This window comes from Danio rerio, chromosome 15, assembly GCF_049306965.1.
Source record: "Danio rerio strain Tuebingen ecotype United States chromosome 15, GRCz12tu, whole genome shotgun sequence".
Lineage (NCBI taxonomy): Eukaryota > Metazoa > Chordata > Actinopteri > Cypriniformes > Danionidae > Danio > Danio rerio.
This window is the reverse complement of record NC_133190.1, coordinates 19,193,479-19,216,475: the sequence shown is the minus strand read 5'-3', so window position 1 is coordinate 19,216,475 and position 22,997 is coordinate 19,193,479. Positions and strand designations below refer to the sequence as shown.

At 35.5% G+C, this 22,997-nt stretch overlaps 1 protein-coding gene across 2 annotated transcripts in view; it reads left to right on the top strand.

Moving 5' to 3' along the window:
• The window catches only part of tyw1 (tRNA-yW synthesizing protein 1 homolog (S. cerevisiae)), a 134,123-nt gene that overhangs the window by 86,945 nt on the left and 24,181 nt on the right, over positions 1-22,997 (top strand). For both annotated transcript variants that reach the window (XM_073923137.1, NM_001077156.2), the window contains exon 14: positions 10,299-10,409. In XM_073923137.1, coding sequence (XP_073779238.1) covers positions 10,299-10,409 — 111 coding nt within the window. The remainder of the gene's footprint in view (positions 1-10,298; positions 10,410-22,997) is intronic.

Genomic DNA, 22,997 nt, shown 5'->3' with positions numbered 1-22,997 from the left:
AATGAACAAAATTTTGAACAAAATGGAAGTCCGTTTTATTTTTTCAAAATTCAATTAGTTTATAAATGTTTTTGTTTCATTTGGATTAACATAAATTAATTGTTTAAAATAAAACCTTCAGCTTTTTTTTAACAAGCTACAGGTACCCTTACATGACAACAGTGTACTAAAAACTAAAATCACAAGGGTTTTTCCTTGACTCTGTGGTCCACTACTCTTGTTTTGGTTGTCTAGTACATATACATAATTTTATACTGAACATGTAAACATATTTTAGAGTCAATGAGTTTCGTTCTGTAATATTTACGTGCATTTTTCATATTTATACACACCTTTGAGCTTTTCACGAAAACTTTCAGCCTAATTCACAAGCACATAGTTGCATCAGTTCGTTCTTGAACTCATTCTTCTCTTAGTGTATATTAATTGTTTTCAGTCAGCGACTTAATGCATGATATTATTAATTTGCATAATACACACCCGCACTAGCTCCTTCAAAAGGCTTTCCAGAAAGCGTTTGCGATTGAGACCTACTATCTTACAAAAACAAAACTTTTTTTATGACCCCAAAATGCCAATGTCATGAAAAGGGATGACCAAAGCACATTAAAAACCGTTAAAAATCAAATGGGCTTAATCCTAAATTAATTTAATGTTTGCCAGTGGCTGCCTGGAAATTAAAAAAAAATTATGAAACACATTTTATAAATAAAAATTGTATTTTTGGATAAGTTTTGAGACTTCAAAAGTGTTCAGTTGGGGTTGCATAAACATTGAAATGCAAACAAGTTCTTCATTAAATATTGAAGCGTGTAAGGCTGATGAAAGTCTATTGGAATTCGTCTCAAGATTTCTGTGTCTCTAACAAATAGGAGAATCTGTGTGCCTTTGCATGGTTGAGCAGTGTAGGGTTCAGTTAAGTGCACATAGACAGAAACCCGTCCCTCCATACTAAGTGTGTCCTTGGGATCTCTAGCACTTCGGTTTTATAAGTGCACTTTTCAGCACTCAAGGAAACCTTACAAATACAACACATGACAGATGAAAGGGTTTGTGCTGGAATTACCAAGTAACTCGTTTCCTGTTGCTTGTGATCTATTTGGAATTATTTGACAATCTTGGTTTGTTTGTTTGACAGGTTTTTTTTTCTCTTTCCAGGAGTGAGTGAGTTTGTAGTTGCTCCTGCTCTTGTTAGACCTTTTGCAAAGCTGAAAATACCAAGCACAGTGGTTAGCGGAGGTCAGACACAAAAGTTGCAATATGTGTTTCATAACTCTGTACTGCCATTTCTTATTATTTCCACCCTGCTTCTGCTGACTTCTTAGAGTTCAAAATGCGATCTGTTCTTTTTTTTCAAGTCGCAAGAACTTAATTTCTTTTACATGTTAGATTAAACTAATAGTAGCATAACTATTCAATCATTTACATAATTAGTTAGTTAGCAGTGTTCGGGGTAATGCATTAGATGTAAGACTGACAATACTCTGGGGATGGGCTTGGACCAGCCGTAAGTTTCTGCAGATTTTGTGTGAATTGAACATTTAGAAACAAAAACTGTCGGGATAGTTTACTGTTTGACCCAAAGAATGACCAGTCTGGTAGATGAAGAAGAGCCGGAGTCAGAGATTTAAATAAATAAATCAAGTTTACTGAAGATAGTTTGCAGTTTCATTCGCAGAAGCCAGCTTTAACACTCGCAATGAGTTCCTAGGCCGCTCTGCTCACTATCACCAATTAATAACAATTACACTCTCACATAACGTCATTAACTGCGTCATACATATAGGTGTTCTAACCTGATTGGTTAAAACACAGATAGACTAGGAACATTTCCACGTGGGGTTTGTGCGTACAATTCTGAACATTATCTTAAGCATAAACGTCAGACATCTCTTAGACTGATTAGAGCTGACTCCAGACTTGTTAAACAGATCAACAATCAAATAGAACACACACACATGAAGTATAATCTGTTTCTTATCCAAGGCTGAGTGTACTCTCAGCCGTCTTTATCAAAACTGGTTAAAAAGCGGTAGAATCTACATACAGGCAGTTTTATCCTTACTACACCAAGTCTATCTTGAATAAAAAGTAGAATCACTTTAAAATAATTAACCGTAAAAATAGCAAAATCACTTTAGACATTTTAGACAGTATTAACTCGTCGAAATAACAATAGAAACAGTTGTTTCCAGTCCTCAGCCCTCAGTTCCACTCAAGGTTTCCGTGACCTCTGACCTAGTTTGATGGCTTCAAAAAAAATAGTTAGAGACAGGCAAATGCACTGAACATTCTTATATTAAGCAATGTTAACTTATTCATTAATTAAAATCAATTCAGTTAAATACTGAGAAATAGGATGATGTAAAGGATAAACGTTGGTCCATGATGAGATGGATTGGAGAGCAGAAATCTGAATTCTTCAAAACTTATGGGACAGTTGTTTAATTTTATTGGTGACTCCTAAAATGAAATTCAATCATAAGCTTGGCAAGTAGTTTTGGAGAATTTGATGTTTCCCCTTCAGACAGAATTCCTGAGCTTACTGTCCGAGAGGCGTTCCAAAGATGGCCGCCAAGGGAAATGACTTGTCTTAAAGAAACTTTAGTTATGCATTTTTTTAAATAGCTCTTATGTCCAGTGTTGTGTTTGTATTTATGATTAATTTATGTAGCACTGTTGTCCTGTGAGACACGACATTTCGTTCCTTTTTATGTCCACACATGTAGCAGAATGACAATAAAGCTCAACTTTCCCAACACTGCTGTTAGTTAGTTCTCATTTCATTTTAATTCGTTGTAAACTTTGTATCATGTTTATTATTATCATGATACTGTAACACGGGGAGTGACACAGACAACTGGGTTCGAATCCACACGCAGGTTTATTGAGGATGTCAAGCAAGCAATGGTCAACACGGGTGCAAATAGATATGTGAAGGAAGTCCAGGATCCTAGTCAAAGTATCAGGCGAGAGGTCAAAAGGCAGGCAGCAGGCGGGGATAACAAGATTAACAAGGCTAGGGTAAACACACGGAAAAACAAGACAAAGGACACTCACTGTAATGTCACTTACACAAACAAGACTCGGCAACTGGAGTGAGTGTGTGTGCTGCTTTAGTAGTGTGTGTAATCAGTCCTTGACAATCCTCCGGTGGTGCATGTGTAATGAGGAAGCATGTGTGTGTGAGCCGAGTGCATTGATTAAAATATAGTCCAACAATGGCGGATTTGTAGTCCATAAGTGATTGCGCGTGCAATCCAATGATCTAGGGAGTTACGATCACTGGTGATTGTGACAGATACATTATTTTTAACAACTTTACAGGTAAAATCATGTTTCATCAACAAGAGCAATAGGGTTATCAGAAATGCCTTAGTAATATTCATATAGTAAGTTAATTCTGTTGTGCATACAAGCAAAAATGAACAGTATTAAGGCATTAAAGTTTTTATTGCAATGCAAGTCACAGGATATTCCTCATTAAATTATATATATTTAAATATATATAAATATTTTTTTTTTCCAAAAAATACTTTTGGTATATACTGAAAAAAATTGGTGTACAATAAGATTTTGCAAAATTGCTAGTAGCCCTAACCCTAATGAAAAGATTATAAATTTCGAACTAATTGATAATTAAAGGCTTATCAATATATTTTACTGACATTTTGGAGATTTCATCAAATGGTTAGTTGGATGCCTGAGTAGAAATATTGTCACGTTTGCGTGATCAAAACAATATCAAAACGGGAACAAAAGATTGCGGATTCAAGTGCAGATTTATTTAGTGCAAAAACATAAAACAAGCTGTTCAAAGTACAAATAAACCACAAAATCAGAAAGGCTCAGGAAACAAGACTCGAAAAACTAGACTAAGCAATAATACAAAAAAAAAAAAACACGATCAGGAACAACAACTCAGAATATCAAACTTACTGCAGCACTGGGAACAAGACAGACAAGGTAGACAAACGACGCGATAACAAACTGTGGTGAAATGGTTGTATAAATAGTCCAGATAATCAACAGCAACACAAAACAGATGTGATGACAGGTCAGTGTAGGTGTTCCGGTGTGTGCGCGGGGCATGTATGAAAATGTAGTTCTTTTCCTGGGACGCTGTAGTGCCTACAAAGTCCTAGTGCACTACAGCGCCCTCAGGTGGTCACTGATGGATGTGACAATAATTCCTGTCTGTTTTGTTATGGCCCGTTTCCACTGTGAGGTAATGTGAGGTAAAGAACGGTACAGTACGGGTCGGTACGAGTCACCTTTATCAAACTTACGTTTCAACAAATGTCTACAGTAAAGCCTAACAGGTCACTCACATATCATATGAGAAGGACTTCTGACAAAACAGATGCTTTATACACATAAATTCTTGTGAATAAATGTTTATTACTATCCTTTCTATGAACAAGATTTTATAATAACTGCAGGTCTCTGACAGTGCGAAATAGCCTACTGTAATGTCTGCAATTATATGAAATAAATAAATAAATAAATAAATAAATGCAACATATATGAACACATACAAACCCTTACAGTCTGCGATATGTTACCAACTACAGAAAAACTACACACATCATAAATAAAAAAAATCATTAAAAAATAACATCAAATACAGCCCACAGTCAAAGCAAAGCTCTTATATGTTACCTCTGTTAGAGAGTAATTCCGTCATTCCGAGTTAAAAAAGTCCAAACGGTGTTGATAATAGTTAAACATGGCAGTTTATTCATGTTTTAGGTTGCAGAAGCATCATTTGCTGCTGTTTTACGGCTTCTTCTTTGTTTTTTCATGCTTCTCTCTTGCGTTTGTCCCTTCTGAAAGGATTGGATATCAGAGCGCTTAAGTGATCATGTGCAGTTTAATAATATGAGCTCAAGAAGTTCGTTATTTCAAATATAGACAGTGAAACTGCTCACACTTTCAGACGGGCTCATAAGACGACAACAACAGCACACGACAGATTTTGTTCTTTTTGGCTTTGTGGCTGTTCATCAAGACGACGACAGGGTTTGTTTAAGCTCAGGTCGACCATGGCTTGTTATTATATGTAAATATTATTACGGTGTAATGTCTCGGCTGTGTTTTTAAACATGGCAATTCTTTTTTTTTAATTTATTTTTATTAATGCAAGAATGATGCATAAAAAACAATGCCAGATGTATATTTATAAAGAAAGAAAAGTATAAAAAAAATTATATTGAGGTACAAAAACTGAACTGAGCCATACCATACCACTCAGTGGAAATGGCCATTATTTTAATGCATAGACATCAGATGAAGCACTGTTCTTTTAGGCTTTGTATTTAAACACCAGCCTTTTAGAGGTTTAATATTCACGTACACAAGTCTTTGTCTCTATTAAATCAATTATAACACCCTTAGTTTCATTTATTCCTTTAAAAATGTGACATTCCATGACCATTGCTCATTATAGTAGGATTTTTATGACTGGGTTCTGAGATTCCATCAGCATTTCCAGCACTGTTGAACTTTAAATCATAGGTTTACTAAAAGCCAGAGTAAACTCGAGACAAAGCTCAGTGTCAGCATTTTTTCACTCTACATTTAGCAGACTCTATGTTGGCATGCTGCTGTTGAGCGTCTGGCATGTGTCTGTCTGTTTCCTCTGACTCGATGCCTCATTCAACCTCAGGTGTGGAACTCGTGAAGATCTCCCTGACAGCTTTAAAACAGGCTGCTGCTTTAAATACTCACCTGCTGCCACATCACTCCAATTATCTCCAATCTTCCTCCTCTGTCTAGAACATGCACACATACATGAGCACGCCCAAGAAGACCAGATCCTCCCTATCTTTCGCTTTCGACGTATTTCCCTGCCTTGCAGATGCGCTAGTTAGCATGGATCAGGAACAGTGCTGACTGCGCTGATATCTGTACTCCGACAGGACCCAACCAACCAACTACGACAGGACCCAACCAACCAATCAAGACATTCAGCCTATAGAGATGGATGCAGTTATTCTGAGCGCTGTCAGATTGTGACATTCGGACGGGTTGATTGACAAGGTGTAATAAAAGTAACGGGAGGCATGAAGTGTCCATTATCACTGCCTGTGTTTTGTGAGGTTTTTCTCCCCTTGAGAGTTTGTGAGTAATGATTGGGCTGGAGAGCTTGGTCTCCAGGACCCCAGGGCAGACACTATAGTTTGGAGAAGCCCTCTTAATAAAAAGAGATGCCGGTTTTCTCCATGTTCACCTGACTCTCTCAATAATAGTATTAAGCAGTGTCAGCAAGTTTATGTTGATGCAATAGCTAGAAATGGAACGTTCCATTTTAAGCTCTAAATTTTTTTGTCGGTTGTCGGATGTGCTGTACTGTATGTCTGAATTAATTTGCCATGAGTACAGCATAACTTCAGAATTAGGTGTGTTTTAATTGTCTTTAAGGTGGGTTGTCACAATACAAAAGTTTGGCAAATATGTATTACTCATTTTCAGATAAATAATTACAATAAAATTTGACATTTCTACACCTTCACATTATATTAAATGTCCTTGAACACTGAGTCAGAAATATCAGTGTGTGTGTTTGCGTGTGTGCGTGTGTTTTACAACCCATCATTGTGTGAAAAACACTTAAAGCTTGCCTACCAAGTCCGGTATTTCGAAAATAGCAAAACGTACAGTTTATTTTGTTTTCCTATCTCTTCTGACATAGTGTAGTTTTTAAAGGGGTGGTCCAGAGCATATTTTTAAGGTTTGGTTGTGTTTATAAGAATCCAAGCAATGTGTACTCATGCTTCATTTGTAGAAAATCAGTTTTTTTTTTTCATACATCTTACTTTCATTATATACAGATACTCAGCTAACATGAAAACGACTGTCAAATTTCCTAGTTCCTCTGAAAGGCCCACCCTTAAGAGGCTGTGATTGGTCAGCAAATATATTGTACTGTGAATCGCGAATCAGCTCCACATCACCAGGAAACGCTTGACACGTCTTCAAGCACACACTTTTGCTCTGTGTAAACAGTCAGTGTAGCTTTTAGCCATATCTGTTTAGATATGACACAGCAAATGACACAAAGAGCACACAGTTGAGCCTCACGCCTGCTCTCTAAAATAAAATCTGCCAAGTGTCTTTCATATATATTATAATACGCATGTGTAAGTAATATGAATCGTTCACATATCTTTTGCGAGTTCGTTATTTGAGATGTAGAACGCAGGAAAAGCATCCGCCTAGAGACACACTGGAGCGCTGCTGAAGATTGTTACTGTTTACTGTGGTTTGACTAATAAATCTGAATTTGAAGCTAAATTGTTAGTGGTGATAAACAGCATTTCCCGTTGTTTACATCCTTGTTTTACGTCCTCCCTACAGCACACCATTAATGCTAGAAACTGTGCCTGTAGTTGATCAATTTCAATAAATAAAAATACTGACATGTTGTAACTAACAATCAACAGCTTCGTCTATTATGGTTGGAGAAGTTTTTAGCAGAATCTAGCACTGAACTGGGAGAGATTCTGGAAGCTCTCCTTTGTCATATACTATCTATATATTTTGGATAATCCTGTGAAACATAATTAAAATTAAATTGTAAGAACTTCTTTCTTTTCGTCGTGTTTTTTGGAAGCCCAAATAGAGAAACAACAAGGTCTGTGAAAAAAGCAGTGTTTGGACTGCATTTTAGCTTCCTCTGCTATAACATTACAGCACTTTTGGCCATGCCCCGCGATGTATGCATGTGGTGAATGTGCTTAGCCTGAAGCGCTTTTGATATCACTAGCCTGGATGTTGTTTTTTGTAATCCCCAAATTCGTTCGCTGTAGGCTTTGCGAAGCTAACTCTGTAAAATACAATGTCTCCCTTTGCATTGAACTTTGAGCATCTTACATTCAGAGATGTTGCTTATGTTTACACAGATGCATTACACATCCGCTAAAGTTTAAAATATGATATCGTGGTGGGCCACCCCTTTAATGTTACATTATTTTATAATAATAAAGTAATTTCAAATCAATTTTAAATAATTATTCACTTTGTGTCCTTTTTAGATATTTGCCAATAATCATGATCTTTTTAGTTATGGTTAAATTATAATCATAAATACATTTATATGATGTAGGGCTGCACGATATTGGAAAAATCTGCCCTTGTGATATTTTGTTTTGCTGCGATAGGAACATAATTTACCAGGTGATTTAAAAAGCTCTATTCGAAAGATTTCTTTAATTTAGATCACCTGTGGGGGGATCAAGTCTTTTACTATGCAGTGCATCTCTATAAAATATAATAAATTTCAAGCATATATTCAATCCATGTTTATTTCGATAGCACTTTGACAATGTAGATTGTGTCAAAGCAGCTTTACATAGATGTTCTAGTAAATTGAAACAGTGTCAGTCCAGTTTTTAGAGTTGAAGTTCAGTTAAGCGTGGTAAAAATTCACCTCTGAAAGTCCAAACACTGAAGAACAAATACATTGATGAGCGGCTCCACAAGTCCCAACCAAGCAAACTCCACCAATTGACGAAAGTGAAGGAAAAAAAAACATTGAGAGAAACCTGGCTCAGTTGGTCACGACCATATCTCCTATGGCCAAACTTATATAAATGACATAGCATTGCATCAAATTAAAGTGAAATAAACAGTGCTTTCTGATTTTCTTGGAAATGTAACAGTATTTAAGTACAGAAATTGAACAGTCAAACGTAAAATAACATGGTCATCATTGTATAAATTATTTTTTAAAAGTATAATTAGTAATATGCTTGTCTTTTAATTTTTTAATAAATAATCTAATCCTGCGATGCGACTCTTGCATACACACATTGCGATATCAATGCTCAAACGATATATTGTTCAGCCCTAGTATATGTTATTGCAACTTATGTATTTAAATGAAAACAACTGAATAATTTACTATGTATTGTGTAATAGTCTCTGTTACTGTAACTAAATCACATTTCCCTTTAATTCATCTTTTTTTTATCGCATTCATCTTTTTATTTTGTCTGTTTGTTTTGGTTAACCAGTTATTCTCCTAATATTATTTCACCAGCAAATCTTATCTCAATCTTTTGCAAATAATTTAGCATCTTAAAGCATTGTTTATTAAATTATTAGTATTCAATTAGTAATTGTTATTCCAAAGAGCAAAAAGCTTTATTTGTAATCTTATTGGTAACACTTTAGTTTAGGTCACAAATAATGCACAATTAAACTACTGGCTTATTACCTGAGTATTATTTAGATATTCACTGTTTATTAGTAGTTATAAATTATGATCTTGTTCTACATCCCTAATCCTACTGTTAGATTAACAGGCCTATATTAACTGTGTGCATATGATTATCCTTTCATTATTAAACACGGCATGTTTTACCTGCTTTCTTTTGCTTAGTTATTTTTGTTAATATGTTTTAATTATATTTTTATACAATAACATTGCTTTAATGGGAGATTACTCTCTGTTTATGTGTAGTTAACTGGTGATCTGGGACTTTTAGCCAGGACAGATTACTGTGTATATTTTAGATACATACTTCTTTTTATTTATTTATTTATTTATTTTTTTAAATAAAAGTTTTGTTGAATTAAAAAGTGCACCTATACAGCTATATTTTCCTTGTTTTGACACATTAAAACATTGTGGCTAAGAAATACTTATTTGGTGTGGTCAGAGATAAATTTGGTGAATCCTTAATTTTGAGCCGTAAAAAGTCATGTAAAATAAAAACTGATTGCATTGCAACAACCCATTTGCTCATGCACACTGAGCAAGCTAATACACAACACACACAAGAAGTTAAATCAATGAGGAGGCATGTGGACATAACACAACATCTAAATCAAGTCATCTTAGCATGTCAAAGTCAAATTTACGCATAAAAAAATATATTTCCCAACAAAAAAAGTGAGGCTAGTGAAAATGGCGAGTGGCTAGTAATGTTGGAAATCTACTAGCCACTGTGGCTGGTGATCAAAAAAGTTAATGTCAAGCCCTGCATGCAATCTATCACTAACCAAAACTTAAACCCAACTTCTACCTTACTAACTAATAATAAACACCTAATTAGCAGATTAATAAGCTAGCAGTGTTCGTTAACGGTTTGTTAATACTCTAAATTGTAACCTAAAGTAGTGTAGCCATCCTATTTTTTCAACCAATAAACTCACCCTTCCTGTTGAATTATCTAATTCCAATAAGAAATGCATCAGACTGCTAAAATGGGTTATGAGCAACTCTTCTGCCCAAGATTTTGTATGGTGCTTTAATCTAATTTGATCGTTCCTGCTTGTGTTTGGTCCTCCAGCAACAGCGTACGGTCTACAGACTGACCCTGGTGAAGGCCTGGAATGTGGATGAGCTGAAGGCCTACGCGGATCTCATCGCCCTTGGCCAGCCAGATTTCATCGAGGTCAAGGTATGCCTCTCACCCACCTAATTCAGCCATCAGCTTTTAATGAGGGTCTGCAAACCCTTTTTGGGTTTAATAGGTAAAACTTTATTAAGCCATTGCTGGAATCCCTAGCATTTCCTCCTAAGCCTTTTTGCAGGTAATGAACGAGCTCATTAAATTTATTCTCCTAATGCATGTGCCGAGAGTTGGTGAATCAAGGTAGGATTGATTTTGACCTCAGATAAGATGAATTTGTAGTGTTTGCTGCACAAGCTACTCAATGAAATGCCACAAATGCCCTGGTTTTGGTTTGAAAGCTTGATTGGTAAAGAAATTATTGTACTACAATAGTATTTATTGTAGAAAGAGTGTAAATTGTTGCCAAGATGAACTAAAACACCAAACAAAATGTGTCCCTTGTAAAGGCTACACCATTTTATCAAGACTTGTATGCCCTAATATAATGTAAATGATGCCTTTTTGTGAAATTTGTAAAAACAATTTAATATTTTGGACTAATTAAATGGACTATTATTTTAGATTATGTCATCTGGTTGCTTCGGCTCTGGCGCTCTATCTGTTCCTGTAATGCAGAACAACTGGGAACGCAAAAATATTGATCTGATGCCACATTGTGCAGCTTTTGCTTGTAGTTTTGAGTTGAAAAATAACTTAGCAACATGCGGGACTGATCCAGTGCAAACACAATGATAATGTTTTCTTGTCTCCTCCTATTTCTGCATACATCACTTGATGTTCTGAACATTTTTAATATTTTTGCAGCAGATAGACACAAGTGGCTCTCTCTATTTTGGTTTTGATAACAAAACCAAAAGATTCAGTGAAAGCAGAACAACTTTGAAATGTGTACGTCTTTCCATTTTGGTGCTTTGCTTTCGTGCTTTCACCTAGTAACAGTTGTACACCCAACAGGAGCTTGAAGACCCAAGCGTACCAGGGTTCAGAAGAAAAGACAGTGTAAACACAAACTAGTCATGAAGTTGGACCCGGCAATCGAAAATATAAGAGCACCCTAAGGTTGTTAATTCTTCCTTCTGTAGGGATATTCACAGTTTTTAGCCAAAAATGACCAGTCTGTCACATGAAGAAGAGCCGGAGTAAAAGATATATTACTGAAGATAGTTTGCAGTCTTATCAGCAGAACACCAGCTTCCACACTCGTACATCAGTTTGTAGGGCGCTCTGTCTACAATCTCAAAACAACAATTAAATTCTCACATAACATCATTAGCTGCATTATACATATAGGTGTTCTAACCTGATTGGTTAAAACACAGATAGACTTCACAGAAATATCTTAAGTATACAAATGTCAGACAGCCACTTCAGAGCTGACCCCAGACCTGTAAAATGATCCAAAAGTGAATAAAAACACACACAAAGTACAATCTGTTTCTTACTCAAGACTGAATGTACCCTCAGCCGTCTTTATTAAAACTGGTTAAAAACTGGTCCAATCTACACCCAAACTGGCAAAGAAATGAACTTCAAAATATTTAACACATAAAATGTCAAATAAATCAGGAAACAGTTGTTTTCAAATCTTCAAAAGGTCAGGGGCCTCATGTATCAACGCTGCGTACGCACAAAAAAATTGCGTACGTCAGGTTTTAAGCTCATATTTACGATGAAATGAACATGAGAATGTGCGTTGGTCCACGCCAACTTCATGGCGTATGTGCAGTTTGTTTTATTTCCATTGACGACTCCTAGAGGCAAGCACAACAATTGCCGCATCAGGTACCATCTGAAGATGAATTTGCATACGTGAATCGGAAACTTTCCATTCAATAAATGTGCAAGTAATACTGTATGTGATGCTCAAATGTGCTTAACATAATACACACACTTATTAATGATTCCTACTTGTCTTACTCGTGATGAAGAGTAGGCAAAATCTGATATCTAATGGAAAAAAAAAGAAAAATAAGGAAACCGGTTCAGGAATGATAGTGTCAAAACTTGTTGCCATGCGCTCTGAGCTATGCCACTCGTGCTGGTGATGTTCGCTCGACTATCGCTCAATTAGCTCATTCCAACGAGGTGTCCAACAAGACTCCACTGCGTTACACGTAAAATGTTAGCTCAGATAGTCATGCAGTGTGACATCTGTTTTTTTTAAAACCTATGGACATTTACAGTTGAAGTCAGAATTATTAGCCCCCTTGTTGTTTAATAACTCCTCTCTAATAACTGATTTATTTTATCTTTGCCATGATGGCATTAAATAATATTTTACTAGATATTTTTCAAGACACTTCTATACAGCTTAAAGTGACATTTAAAGGCTTAACATTGTTATTTAGGCAAGTAAGAATAATTAGGTAAGTTATTGTATAATAATGTATTGTTTTGTAATCAATCGAAGATGAATATAAAGGGGCTAATAATTCTGTCCTTAAAATGTTAAATAAAAAATTAAATACTGCTTTTATTTTACTTTTAGCCGAAATAAAGCAAATAAGACTTTCTCCAGAAGAAAAAAATATCAGACATACTGTGAAAATTTCTTTGCTTTGTTAAACATCATTTGGGAAATATTTAAAATAGAAAAAAATTGAAAGGGGTGCTAATAATTCTGACTTCAACTGTATATGCATTTATGAATGTATTATATCATCTTTGCGTCAAATTACAAAAAACCAATTGCCGCTTATGTAAGGTGTTTCTAATGCAGCGTCTTTGGAGCTGAGAGTAAATTTGACATTATTCTCTCCTCTGGCTGCTGTCATCAGTCTCGCACAATTTATTTCCTTTTCCTGAAAGTCTTGATAACACCATCGATGAGTTTTTCTTTTATTAGTTCAGCAAATGGAGTTGAAAAAAAAAAATTGTTTTACCCTCTTCAATTTACTGCGCTCTAAGTTTACCCAACTATGACGCCTTTCACTACTGAGAAACCCGGAAATGTGAAAAAGATCCATCATAAAGATATAAGAAATTATATGTGTTACTCCTGAAGCGGAAATCCATCAGAAAATCCGCGCCATCACTTCATTATTACTTTGGGAAGATTGGCTTGTACGTTTTTTAAATCTCTCCTAGCCATTCATTCCTTCTTTTCAGCTCAGTCCCTTTTATAAAAAAAATTAGTCATGGATCTACAGCACAAAAGTTTAAGTGTAAACAAATAATTATGGAGTTAGAATTTCAGGTCTCTTTCATTTTAATAACGAAAAGCCTTCAGTCATTATTTTCAGAATGCACTTTACATTTATTCCATCTTTCTAATGAACCATGAAGACCCGAGTCAGCCGCCTGTGAAATGCCAGGATTGTTGCATTTAAATAGTCATCTAGTGACTTAAATGGCCTTTTAATGAAATGCTAGTTTTTAATTCAGACTCTCATCCTACTTAATCAATGTGTCCTCAAGATTAATGCAATTGAACTGATTAAATCGCTGCCTGTTTTTATTTGCCTTAATGCAGCTGGAATCTGTTGACCTGTTTAATTACACCGGACTACTTTAATTGTCCGAATGTCTAACCGATTCACTCGTGACCTGACGCAGCACAACATCACATAATGTTTTGTACAGTCTCTAAGCACTCTTTGCTGTTTTTCCATCCAGTCCACATCACATCAGCTAACTATCGTTCTATTCACTCTCATTTCTCCTGTGTTCAGCTGCAGTTTGCATGAAATCTTCCAGGTATTTTTTCCCCTCCTGCACTCTTATCTTCACATTAGCAGCTCTTTTTTTTATTGTGGTGAATGGAGGGCTGTTATAAAGAGATCCTGAGAATTGCCCATAATCTCATTAGGAGTCAACATCCAGTAATATGACCCATGTGCTCCTGCCCCATAGGAAGTCCACATCAGCGCATTCACATTCAAAGCAGAGCCACTTCAAAATAAAGCCAGCTTCAACTATGACATGCTGTTACCTAGCAACAATAATCGCCCACTTTGCTAGAGCGCAGAAGGCTGGATTTACGCCTTCTTCACTCGGATAAAATAAAGGCCATGAAGAAGTGAGAGGAAAATATTGCTGAGTTTACCCTGTGAGAATCTCTGAGCCTGCATTCATCTTTTAATCACTTGTCAGAAAATGCTAATGTAAAATGTTTTCTTTTATTTGATTATTTGAGACATTCGGTGGTGTTTGATTTCGCAAACTTAAACTGGTTGTTCACATATAGCTCTGATGTAAAGATTTAAATGATATATAAATGCTCATCTTACTTGTTTAAAGAGATTATTTGTTTCTAATATGTCGTTTAATTTCAGCATTCCAATGCAAACATATTTTTTGCTGATTCACAAAATTGGTTACACTGCTATAATTATCACATCAAAAATTCTAGTGTAATTTATAGTCAATATTATACTGTATTAAACCATATTGTTTTATGCTGTATATTAAATCGTATTATGCTGTATATACACTATCTGACAAAAGTCTTGTCATCTATGCCAGTTGTAAAAGCAACAAGTAATTACTTGGCTTCTAGTTTGTCATTTAGAAAAAAAAAAGTGGCTGATGAATCTGATAAATCATCTGGTGAACTGCATCCCAATCATCACAAATACTGCAGAAGACCTTTTGGAACCCACACGGCCCCAAAATTCTCATAGAAATCAGTCAAGTTTGGTGAAGGAAAAATCATGGTTTGAGGTTACATTCAGTACGGGGGTGTGCGAGATATCTGCAGAGTGGATGGCAACATCAACTGCCTGAGGTATTAAGACATTTGTGCTGCCCATAACATTACAAACCACAGGAGAGGGCGAATTTTTCAGCAGGATAGCGCTCCTTCTCATACTTCAGCCTCCACATCAAAGTTCTTGAAAGCAAAGAAGGTTAAGGTGCTCCAGGATTGGCCAGCCCAGTCACCAGGCATGAACATTATTAAGCATGTCTGGGGTAAGATAAAGCAAGAGGCATTGAAGATGAATCCAAAGAATCTTGATTAACTCTGGGAGTCCTGCAAAAACGCTTTCTTTGCCATTCCAGCTGACTTTATGCAGTTATTTGAGTCATTGCAGAGATGTATGGATGCAGTCGTCCAAGCTTATGGGAGTCATACACAATATTAATTCTTTTTCCACTGCACCATTACTTTATATTCTATACTGTACATTATTTCTGTGACAAGACTTTTAAGTAAAGTCAGACCTTACTGTCCTAATTAAATAATTAAGAATTAAGGCATGATCATATTTTAATTTGGTAAAATAAACGTAATCTAGAGGCCTTTGCCTTTCATATAAACCACTTCTGATACCAAATGATCAACTAGAAGTTATAATTTGTTGTTCCTAAACTTGGATAGGCGACAAGACTTTTGTCAAGTAATGTATTATAGTATTTGCATACTGTTTTGTTTACTATAGTGAATACAAATAAACTGTAATAATACTGTGATATACTTTCGTTTTCAGTACAGTAAACTGTGGTGTATTTTAGAATATTACACCCTGTAGTTATAGAAAACGACACTATTGGCCTTTATATTATTTTAGTCATTGTGTTTCAGAGCAACTGCAAAATCACCTTAACAGGCTATAGTATGTATAGTATAGAGCAGTGGTTATCAAACTTTTTTCATCAAGTACCACCTCAGAGGAAAAAAAAAAAAAGTCGCTAAAACTTTATTTTGATGGCCCATTTGAGTATTAGTAGACTATTAGTAGACTGTCTGTTGATACTGACATTTACCAGTCCTTCAGCATTTAACTGACTATAAGAAACTTTGCAAGTACATGTCAACTTACACTAACTCTAATCCCATCCTCTACCTATAATTTAATAAAAATTAGTTGGCATCTAAATGCAATGTAACTTAATTAAACAAACGGACCATCAAAATAAAGTGTGACCAAATTGTCTCTCCAAGTACCACCATAATGAGCAGTATTGAAATACAGTAAAGCAGCTACTGCTCTGTATAGTTTAAAAAACGATGCAGTTTCATTCCTGTTATTAAGAATATTATTTTCAGCCACTTTAAACATTATAAATAATTGGAACATTAACACTGTACTGTACTTGTATGTAAAAAAAAAAATAAGTTGCTAAAAAATAAAAAGGTCAATATTTAAATTAAAATTGTGCTTTTAAAAGTTAAAACCGATTTTTAAAAAGTAAAAAAACAAAACAAAACTGTATTTAAATGTAAAGTTTTAACATATGGTATCCTATTTATTAACACCTGTAAATATAGGCTATATGTCATCATATTAATATATAAATAATTTTTAAATATATGTAGCATTTACATAAAACATATTTGATTCCTCCCCGTACCACTAGAAGGAAACCCGCATACCACTTGAATTGTGGCCCTTCTGAAAATAAGTTTGCTCAAATAAAAACATTGTAGTTTTTTGTTTTTGTTTAATATTTTTTACCTGTATATTTGCTTAAATTAATACAGCCTCGATGAACTTATTAGACTTTCTAAAAACTTAACCAAAGAGTTAAATATTTGACCATTTGTTTTATGCATGACATAGTGCATATAAAAATTATGCATTTTACACAATATACATTATAAGGAATATAACAAATATTAGCATTTTACTCAAACACCTAGAAATACAGTTAATCTATGAACCAAGGGTCGGGAACCTTTTTTCAGCAAATAGCCATTTTTGAAGGACATTATTTAAAGAGCCATTGGGTATATTATAACTACTATAAATTGTGTGTGTGTGTGTGTGTGTGTGTGTGTGTGTGTGTGTGTGTGTGTGTGTGTGTGTGTGTGTGTGTGTGCGTGCGTGCGTGCGTGTATTTAAAAACTTTTTTTTTCTTTCTTTCTTTCTTTCTTTTTGCCACGAATGTTGTTTGAATTTGCGTGCCGAGATTGTTGCGATTCAAGTTAATCCACAGTGCCACACACGCGCTTTGGTGGAAACGTCCTTTTATTGTAAACTGAGTTCTTATTAATTTGGCTGTAAAAAATACATCAAACATGGAATTGTAATTGTATTTTTAATAGGAAACTGATTTCTAGTGACAGTTTCTAATTTTTTAAACTTTAAAATATTATTGAACTGAGAGAAAGCTGTAGAGCCACATTTTTTGGTCAAAGAGCCACATGTGGCTCCCGAGCCATAGGTTCCCTACCCCTGCTATAAACTGAAGATTTTCAAGTGGTCTTTTAATTTTTTTTCCATAGATGTTTTTAATATTAGCTTGTCTTATTTGATCGTTAAACCTTTTGTGCCGCAGTTCTCAGTAATTAACAAACAGACCCATAAAACCCTAAAAATTAGCTATGATTAGCTATATTTTATCTCAAACTCATAATTTGCCTCATAATGATAGTTATTAAAGTAGTAGTTGGGTTTAGGTAGGGTTAGGGATGTAGAATAAGAGTACTTTATAATTGCTAATAAACAGCTAATATCTTAATCATTGGCAGGTAAAAAGCCACTTGATAATTGTGAGAATTCATCCTTAAACTGAAGTGTTAACATGGCTCTTGATCCATGCATTTATTTGACTAAAATAAACCTAAACTATTAGTAACTCAACCCAAAATCACCTTCTCCAACACTGACTTGTTACTAGCTGCTCCTTTGTAACTCATCCATTTCATTTAGTGTGCCCTTTATTTAGACAAATGAGGCTTAATCCACGCCAAGGCCAGGAAAACAAGTGTCTCTGGTGATTAAACATGGTTTATATGTAGCCAGACATCACATTTCTTGACATCTCATTTACTTCTATAGGACACCGGTGACCCACTCATCAAACTGCTGGCAACGGCCGCATTGTTTTCTGTATGTTTGGCCACTTTTATAGATGTGGAGCAGAGCGGTGATGAATGCGGAGGGTAATTAAGTTTGGTGGAGTTTGATATGTGTTTGCGTGAGTTATGGAGGCGTTCAGCCCCTCCAGCTGTTCGACCCGAGTGCAGCTCTCGCCCCTGCAGTAATTACAGCGGCCAACAGCTGCTCAAAACACCTCACTTTTCACAGCACCTTTGTGCATCCTTCTTCTTGATTTTCTACATGCAGGAGCTGCTACACAATGCTGGAGAAATGTTTACTCAAACTGGCAGTCAACAAATGCTTTTTTTGTTGTTGTTGCCTGTTTTAACTTGCTTAGTTTGATGTGGGGAAAAAGTGAATTTTATTGTTTGGAATAATGCAGATTGAGATGGGCACAATAAAACCACAAATGTGACCCTGGACCATGAAACCAGCTATAAGTGATTTGTACGTCTCCTGAAAGATGAATAACTAAGCTTTCCATTGATGTATGGTTTGTTTGAAATACAGTTATTTGAAAATCTGTGGATTGACAAATCTAAATGTTGAGAAAATTATCTTCAAATTTGTCTAGATGTTTAGTGATGCATATTATTAATTAAAATTTCTTTATGGAATATGATCTTTAAATACAGACTTCAAACATTATCGTTTTGACTATTTTCACAAATAAACCCATGGTCTACAGTCAGAAATATGCATTGTGACTTACTTATTGTGAGTCTAATATTATTACAGTATTTAGAAATATTTAACAATGAGATGGCTAGTTAATGTTAAAGTAATAGATATTATCATCTAATATCATCTAAAATAATGCTAGTTCATAAAAAAAACATTCATTTTAACTTCTTCGATTTATTAAATAATATTTATAGATAGAAAATTTTGCATTAACATAGACTGCTCTGATTGATTCTTTTGAAACATTTCTTTGTTAGTTCATGTGAACTTTTGGTTAAGTTAACAATTTAAGTGTTAATTTAACTCTTTAGGGCTCTATTTTAATGATCTAGGCGCAAAGTTTACGTGCAGGGCGCAAAACCATTAAGGGCGTGTCTGAATCCTCTTTTGCTATATTTTAGGGACAGAAAAACACGCTCTGCGCCGCGACGCATGGTCGAACAGGGTTGTGCTTATTCTCTAAATGAGTAACGAGTTTGTTTTGAGCAAACCGTGCATTAAACCAATGAGAGTTTTATCTCACATTCCCTTTAAGAGTGGAGGACTTTGTAAGTGGAAAAACTGAACGCCTCATTATCGAGAAAACAGTTAAACAGAGCATCTGCAGTGCGAGAATAAAGAATGAGCCTCCTCCAATCAGCTTTTACTTTCTCTTTCTCTTTCAGAGATAAGGAAACGGTGTCGTACGCACTCCATTGGAGACATCTATTAGCCTACATATTAAATTTTGTTTGTAAGGTGCAAATATTTGTTTTAAACTATTTCTAAATTCAGTTCTAATTTCCAGCAAATGAACAATAATAACGTAGTGTGGTAAAAAAAAAACACACTTAAGAGTTATATCCAAACACGCATGCTATGCCCCATATGGTCCAAAACCAGACATGTGGACAAATCTAAGCTTTTTTTTTTAATAAAACAAAAATAAGTATGAATATATTAAATAATACTACTACTAAAAATTTGATACAAAAGCAAGCTTTGCGCTGTACTTTAGACCTGCTTTCAGCTGGCCTATTGCACAGTATCTTTTTAGTTTTTCAAAATAGCAACGCGCCAACAATGCCCCCTAACACACCTCTTTTCTAGATTGGAACACCCATGAGTCCACAAAGTAACGCAAATGGATTTGCTATTTAAACAATGTGGTGGAATATAGAAAAATTAGAGTTGCACTGGTTTGAAAATTGCAACCCATTGGGCCAAACACGTCTTGCGCCTTATTGCGCTGGGTGTATGATAGGGCTCTTAATTTGGTAAAGTTAATTCAAAGTGTACTTAACATTATATCTAAATAAAAGTCGAAAAATGTAAAACATCAAATGCTAAAAAGGAATTCATTATGAAATTATATTATGTATTAAAATGATTGTTCATTAAATCCATGTGCACCTCATGTGTCATGAAAAATAAAGCTTAGGTCTCTTTGATTGCCCCCTGGTGGCTGGATGTCATACACATCAGAAAACCACGTCTTCTCTGTTCATACCAAGTGTGCCACAAGCCTGCGTTTGAGTGAAGGTCTTGGCCGTTAGATCGCCCCCTGGGGGCTGGCTGCAGTACAAATCATAAAGCCCGCCTCCTCCGTGTTAATGAAGGAGATTTGAGCCCAAATAAAAAAAATTATTACACTTGCAATAAAATGTCGCGAAAGATGGTTCTGGTCGATTAAGGCACTGGTTATTGTGCTGAATTAGGTGCAGATCTTCATTTTTGTAAACAGTTTGTTTTTAGCAGTAATTTAATGCTGGGCGTGTCATCGTGATTGACAGCTGTGATTGACAGTTTCTCAAAGCAGCGCGTCTGAGCTTCGGCAGGAGACTGAAGTGTTATTATTCGATTTCTGTGTTATTTTACCATGATAAAATGAGTTCAGCAGTAAACTATAGTTTCTGACATACATGATCCTGGTGGAACACTGTTTATTCGCTTAGGTCAGGGCTTTTTTCGGGCTTTATTAGTTTGCTGATACACGCCTAACCACCCAGATAGCAAAACACACTTGGGCCAGTTCCGGCTAGATTCTCGCCTGCTGGAGACTTACCCCTCAGAGCTCAGACTTGACTACCTCTGCTGGACCTACTCCAGATGCCTGGACTCACTGCCCGATTCCAGCCGAGTCAATTGAGCCAGATGCAGCGGCCGAGCGAGCCGGCGCTGCCGCATGCGAGCCGGAATCAGCCCGCGACGCCGCGAGTAGGTTATGCGCTGCGGCCCGGAGCTGGCGCGATTGAATATAAAAAACCCTCATATTTGTTAACGTTATTACATCGATTTGTGTTGATATGACAGCAAACGCATGCTGAGAAGTTCGGGGGGCATGGTTGATTTTACATAAAGCTTTTGGTTGGAAGCTCGACTCCGCTCATTTTCACGGCTCCTCCTCTGGCTCCATCAGACAATCCTTCTGCGCATGTCAAGGCTCCAATTTCAGCAGTCTTTTGCGACAGTTTGTGCCCGTCAAGCAGGCGTTTTGCCCTCAAGGCGTTCAATGGGAAAAGGGTCATTGGTTCATACAGTCAGTGGTTAAAAGCAGTAACTTTTGCTTTGCTGAAAAAAAAATAAATCATTAACTAGTTTTTCATCAAAACAAGATAAAAATGCCAAAGAAAAATGATTTTCACTTATAAATTATTTTATGCACCCCACTGACATGGACAAAATGATACATTTAAAAATTATATACATTTATTAAAAATTATATATATTTTTTAAAATAGGAAAATGGCATATCAGAAGCTTCTCAGATAAATATGTTTTGATTCAAGAATAGACATTTGTGCAGTAAAATGCAGTGTTGGGGAAACTTACTTTTGAAAGATTTAAATTACAATATTGAGGTAATCTCCCAAAAAGTAAGTAGTTGCATTGCTTACTTTTGCATCACTTACTTTATAGAAAACATGCATTACGTTACTTTTTCACTTTTTTTTTCTTACCTGGCTGAACTTTTTTGCCTCCAGAGCTACACATGCTGTATATGTGATTATTAAAAGTTTAAAGCAATGTTTTGTCCTTTTTTTGTTACATTTTTTAGCTTTGTCTTATCAGTTATTGAAATCACTATTCCTTGAGACATTCCCCATTTTTTTTCTTCGATGAATTCAAGATAATTATAATGCACTTAAAAATACATTTCCATCGTGTAAAGACTGTGGCCTGCCATCTTGGTTTCTGTCTGTTCCACCGTGATGCAAATTCTCTCATTGAGTGTGTTATTCAATGTGACTACATTTATTTTAATTCAGCAATGATTTTTAAAGCGATTTGATTAAACTCAGAAGTAACTCGCTACTTAAAAAGTAACTCAAATATAATTTTTTTAAAGTAATGCATTACTTAGAAAAGTAATATTATTAACTAACTCGCATTACTTGTAGTACACTACCCCCAACACTGGTAAAATAAGACAGAAAAGGAACCTAGTGTGTAAATAAAAATAAATGTTGCCAGTTTATTGTTCATAACTAATTAAATGCAATACAGTTTTAATTTGTTGTGTTAAGACTCATGAACAGTGCACACAAAGTCTGTCCTGTTCTCTCCAGTGCAAGAAGAGGATTGTCATTGATTTAGTTATTGATTGAATCATCATTATTCCACAATTAGTACGACAGTATTAGAGCATTGGTCATATACCGCTCATTTCTTTTGATTAATATCACATGCTATTAAATGCTTTTCCATATCGCCTTTATCAAGTTAATCTTATCTGCATTTGTGTGGCTTATTAAAGCCATGACAGTAAATGTGTGTCTTTGTTAGTTGGTGCAGACAGGCTTGTGTTTTCATGGCCTCGTTGATTTATCAGGTCATTTCTGTAGGTAATCATTATTCTGTGTGGCTACAGAGCAGCCAGATAAGAGCTGGGCTCATTACTTTACTGCCAGACTGGGCATATCAGCTTTGGACATCAGCCACAGCCCAAAAGACTGAGATGAGGAAACCAAGAATCCTGTCCTTTTATTCCCACTGTCCTCACTGAACAGTAACATGCACTAGGATATTTATAATGCATCATATACTGCTCCTAGTGAAAAACAAGCGATTACATTTGCTTTATTGCTTCATACTCTTTATTTATTTATTTATTTATTTATTTTTTATTTATGATTATACTGTAAAAGATGTTGGGCTATCATTTCAACCCAATTTTGGGTAAAATATAAACAAACTCAACTAA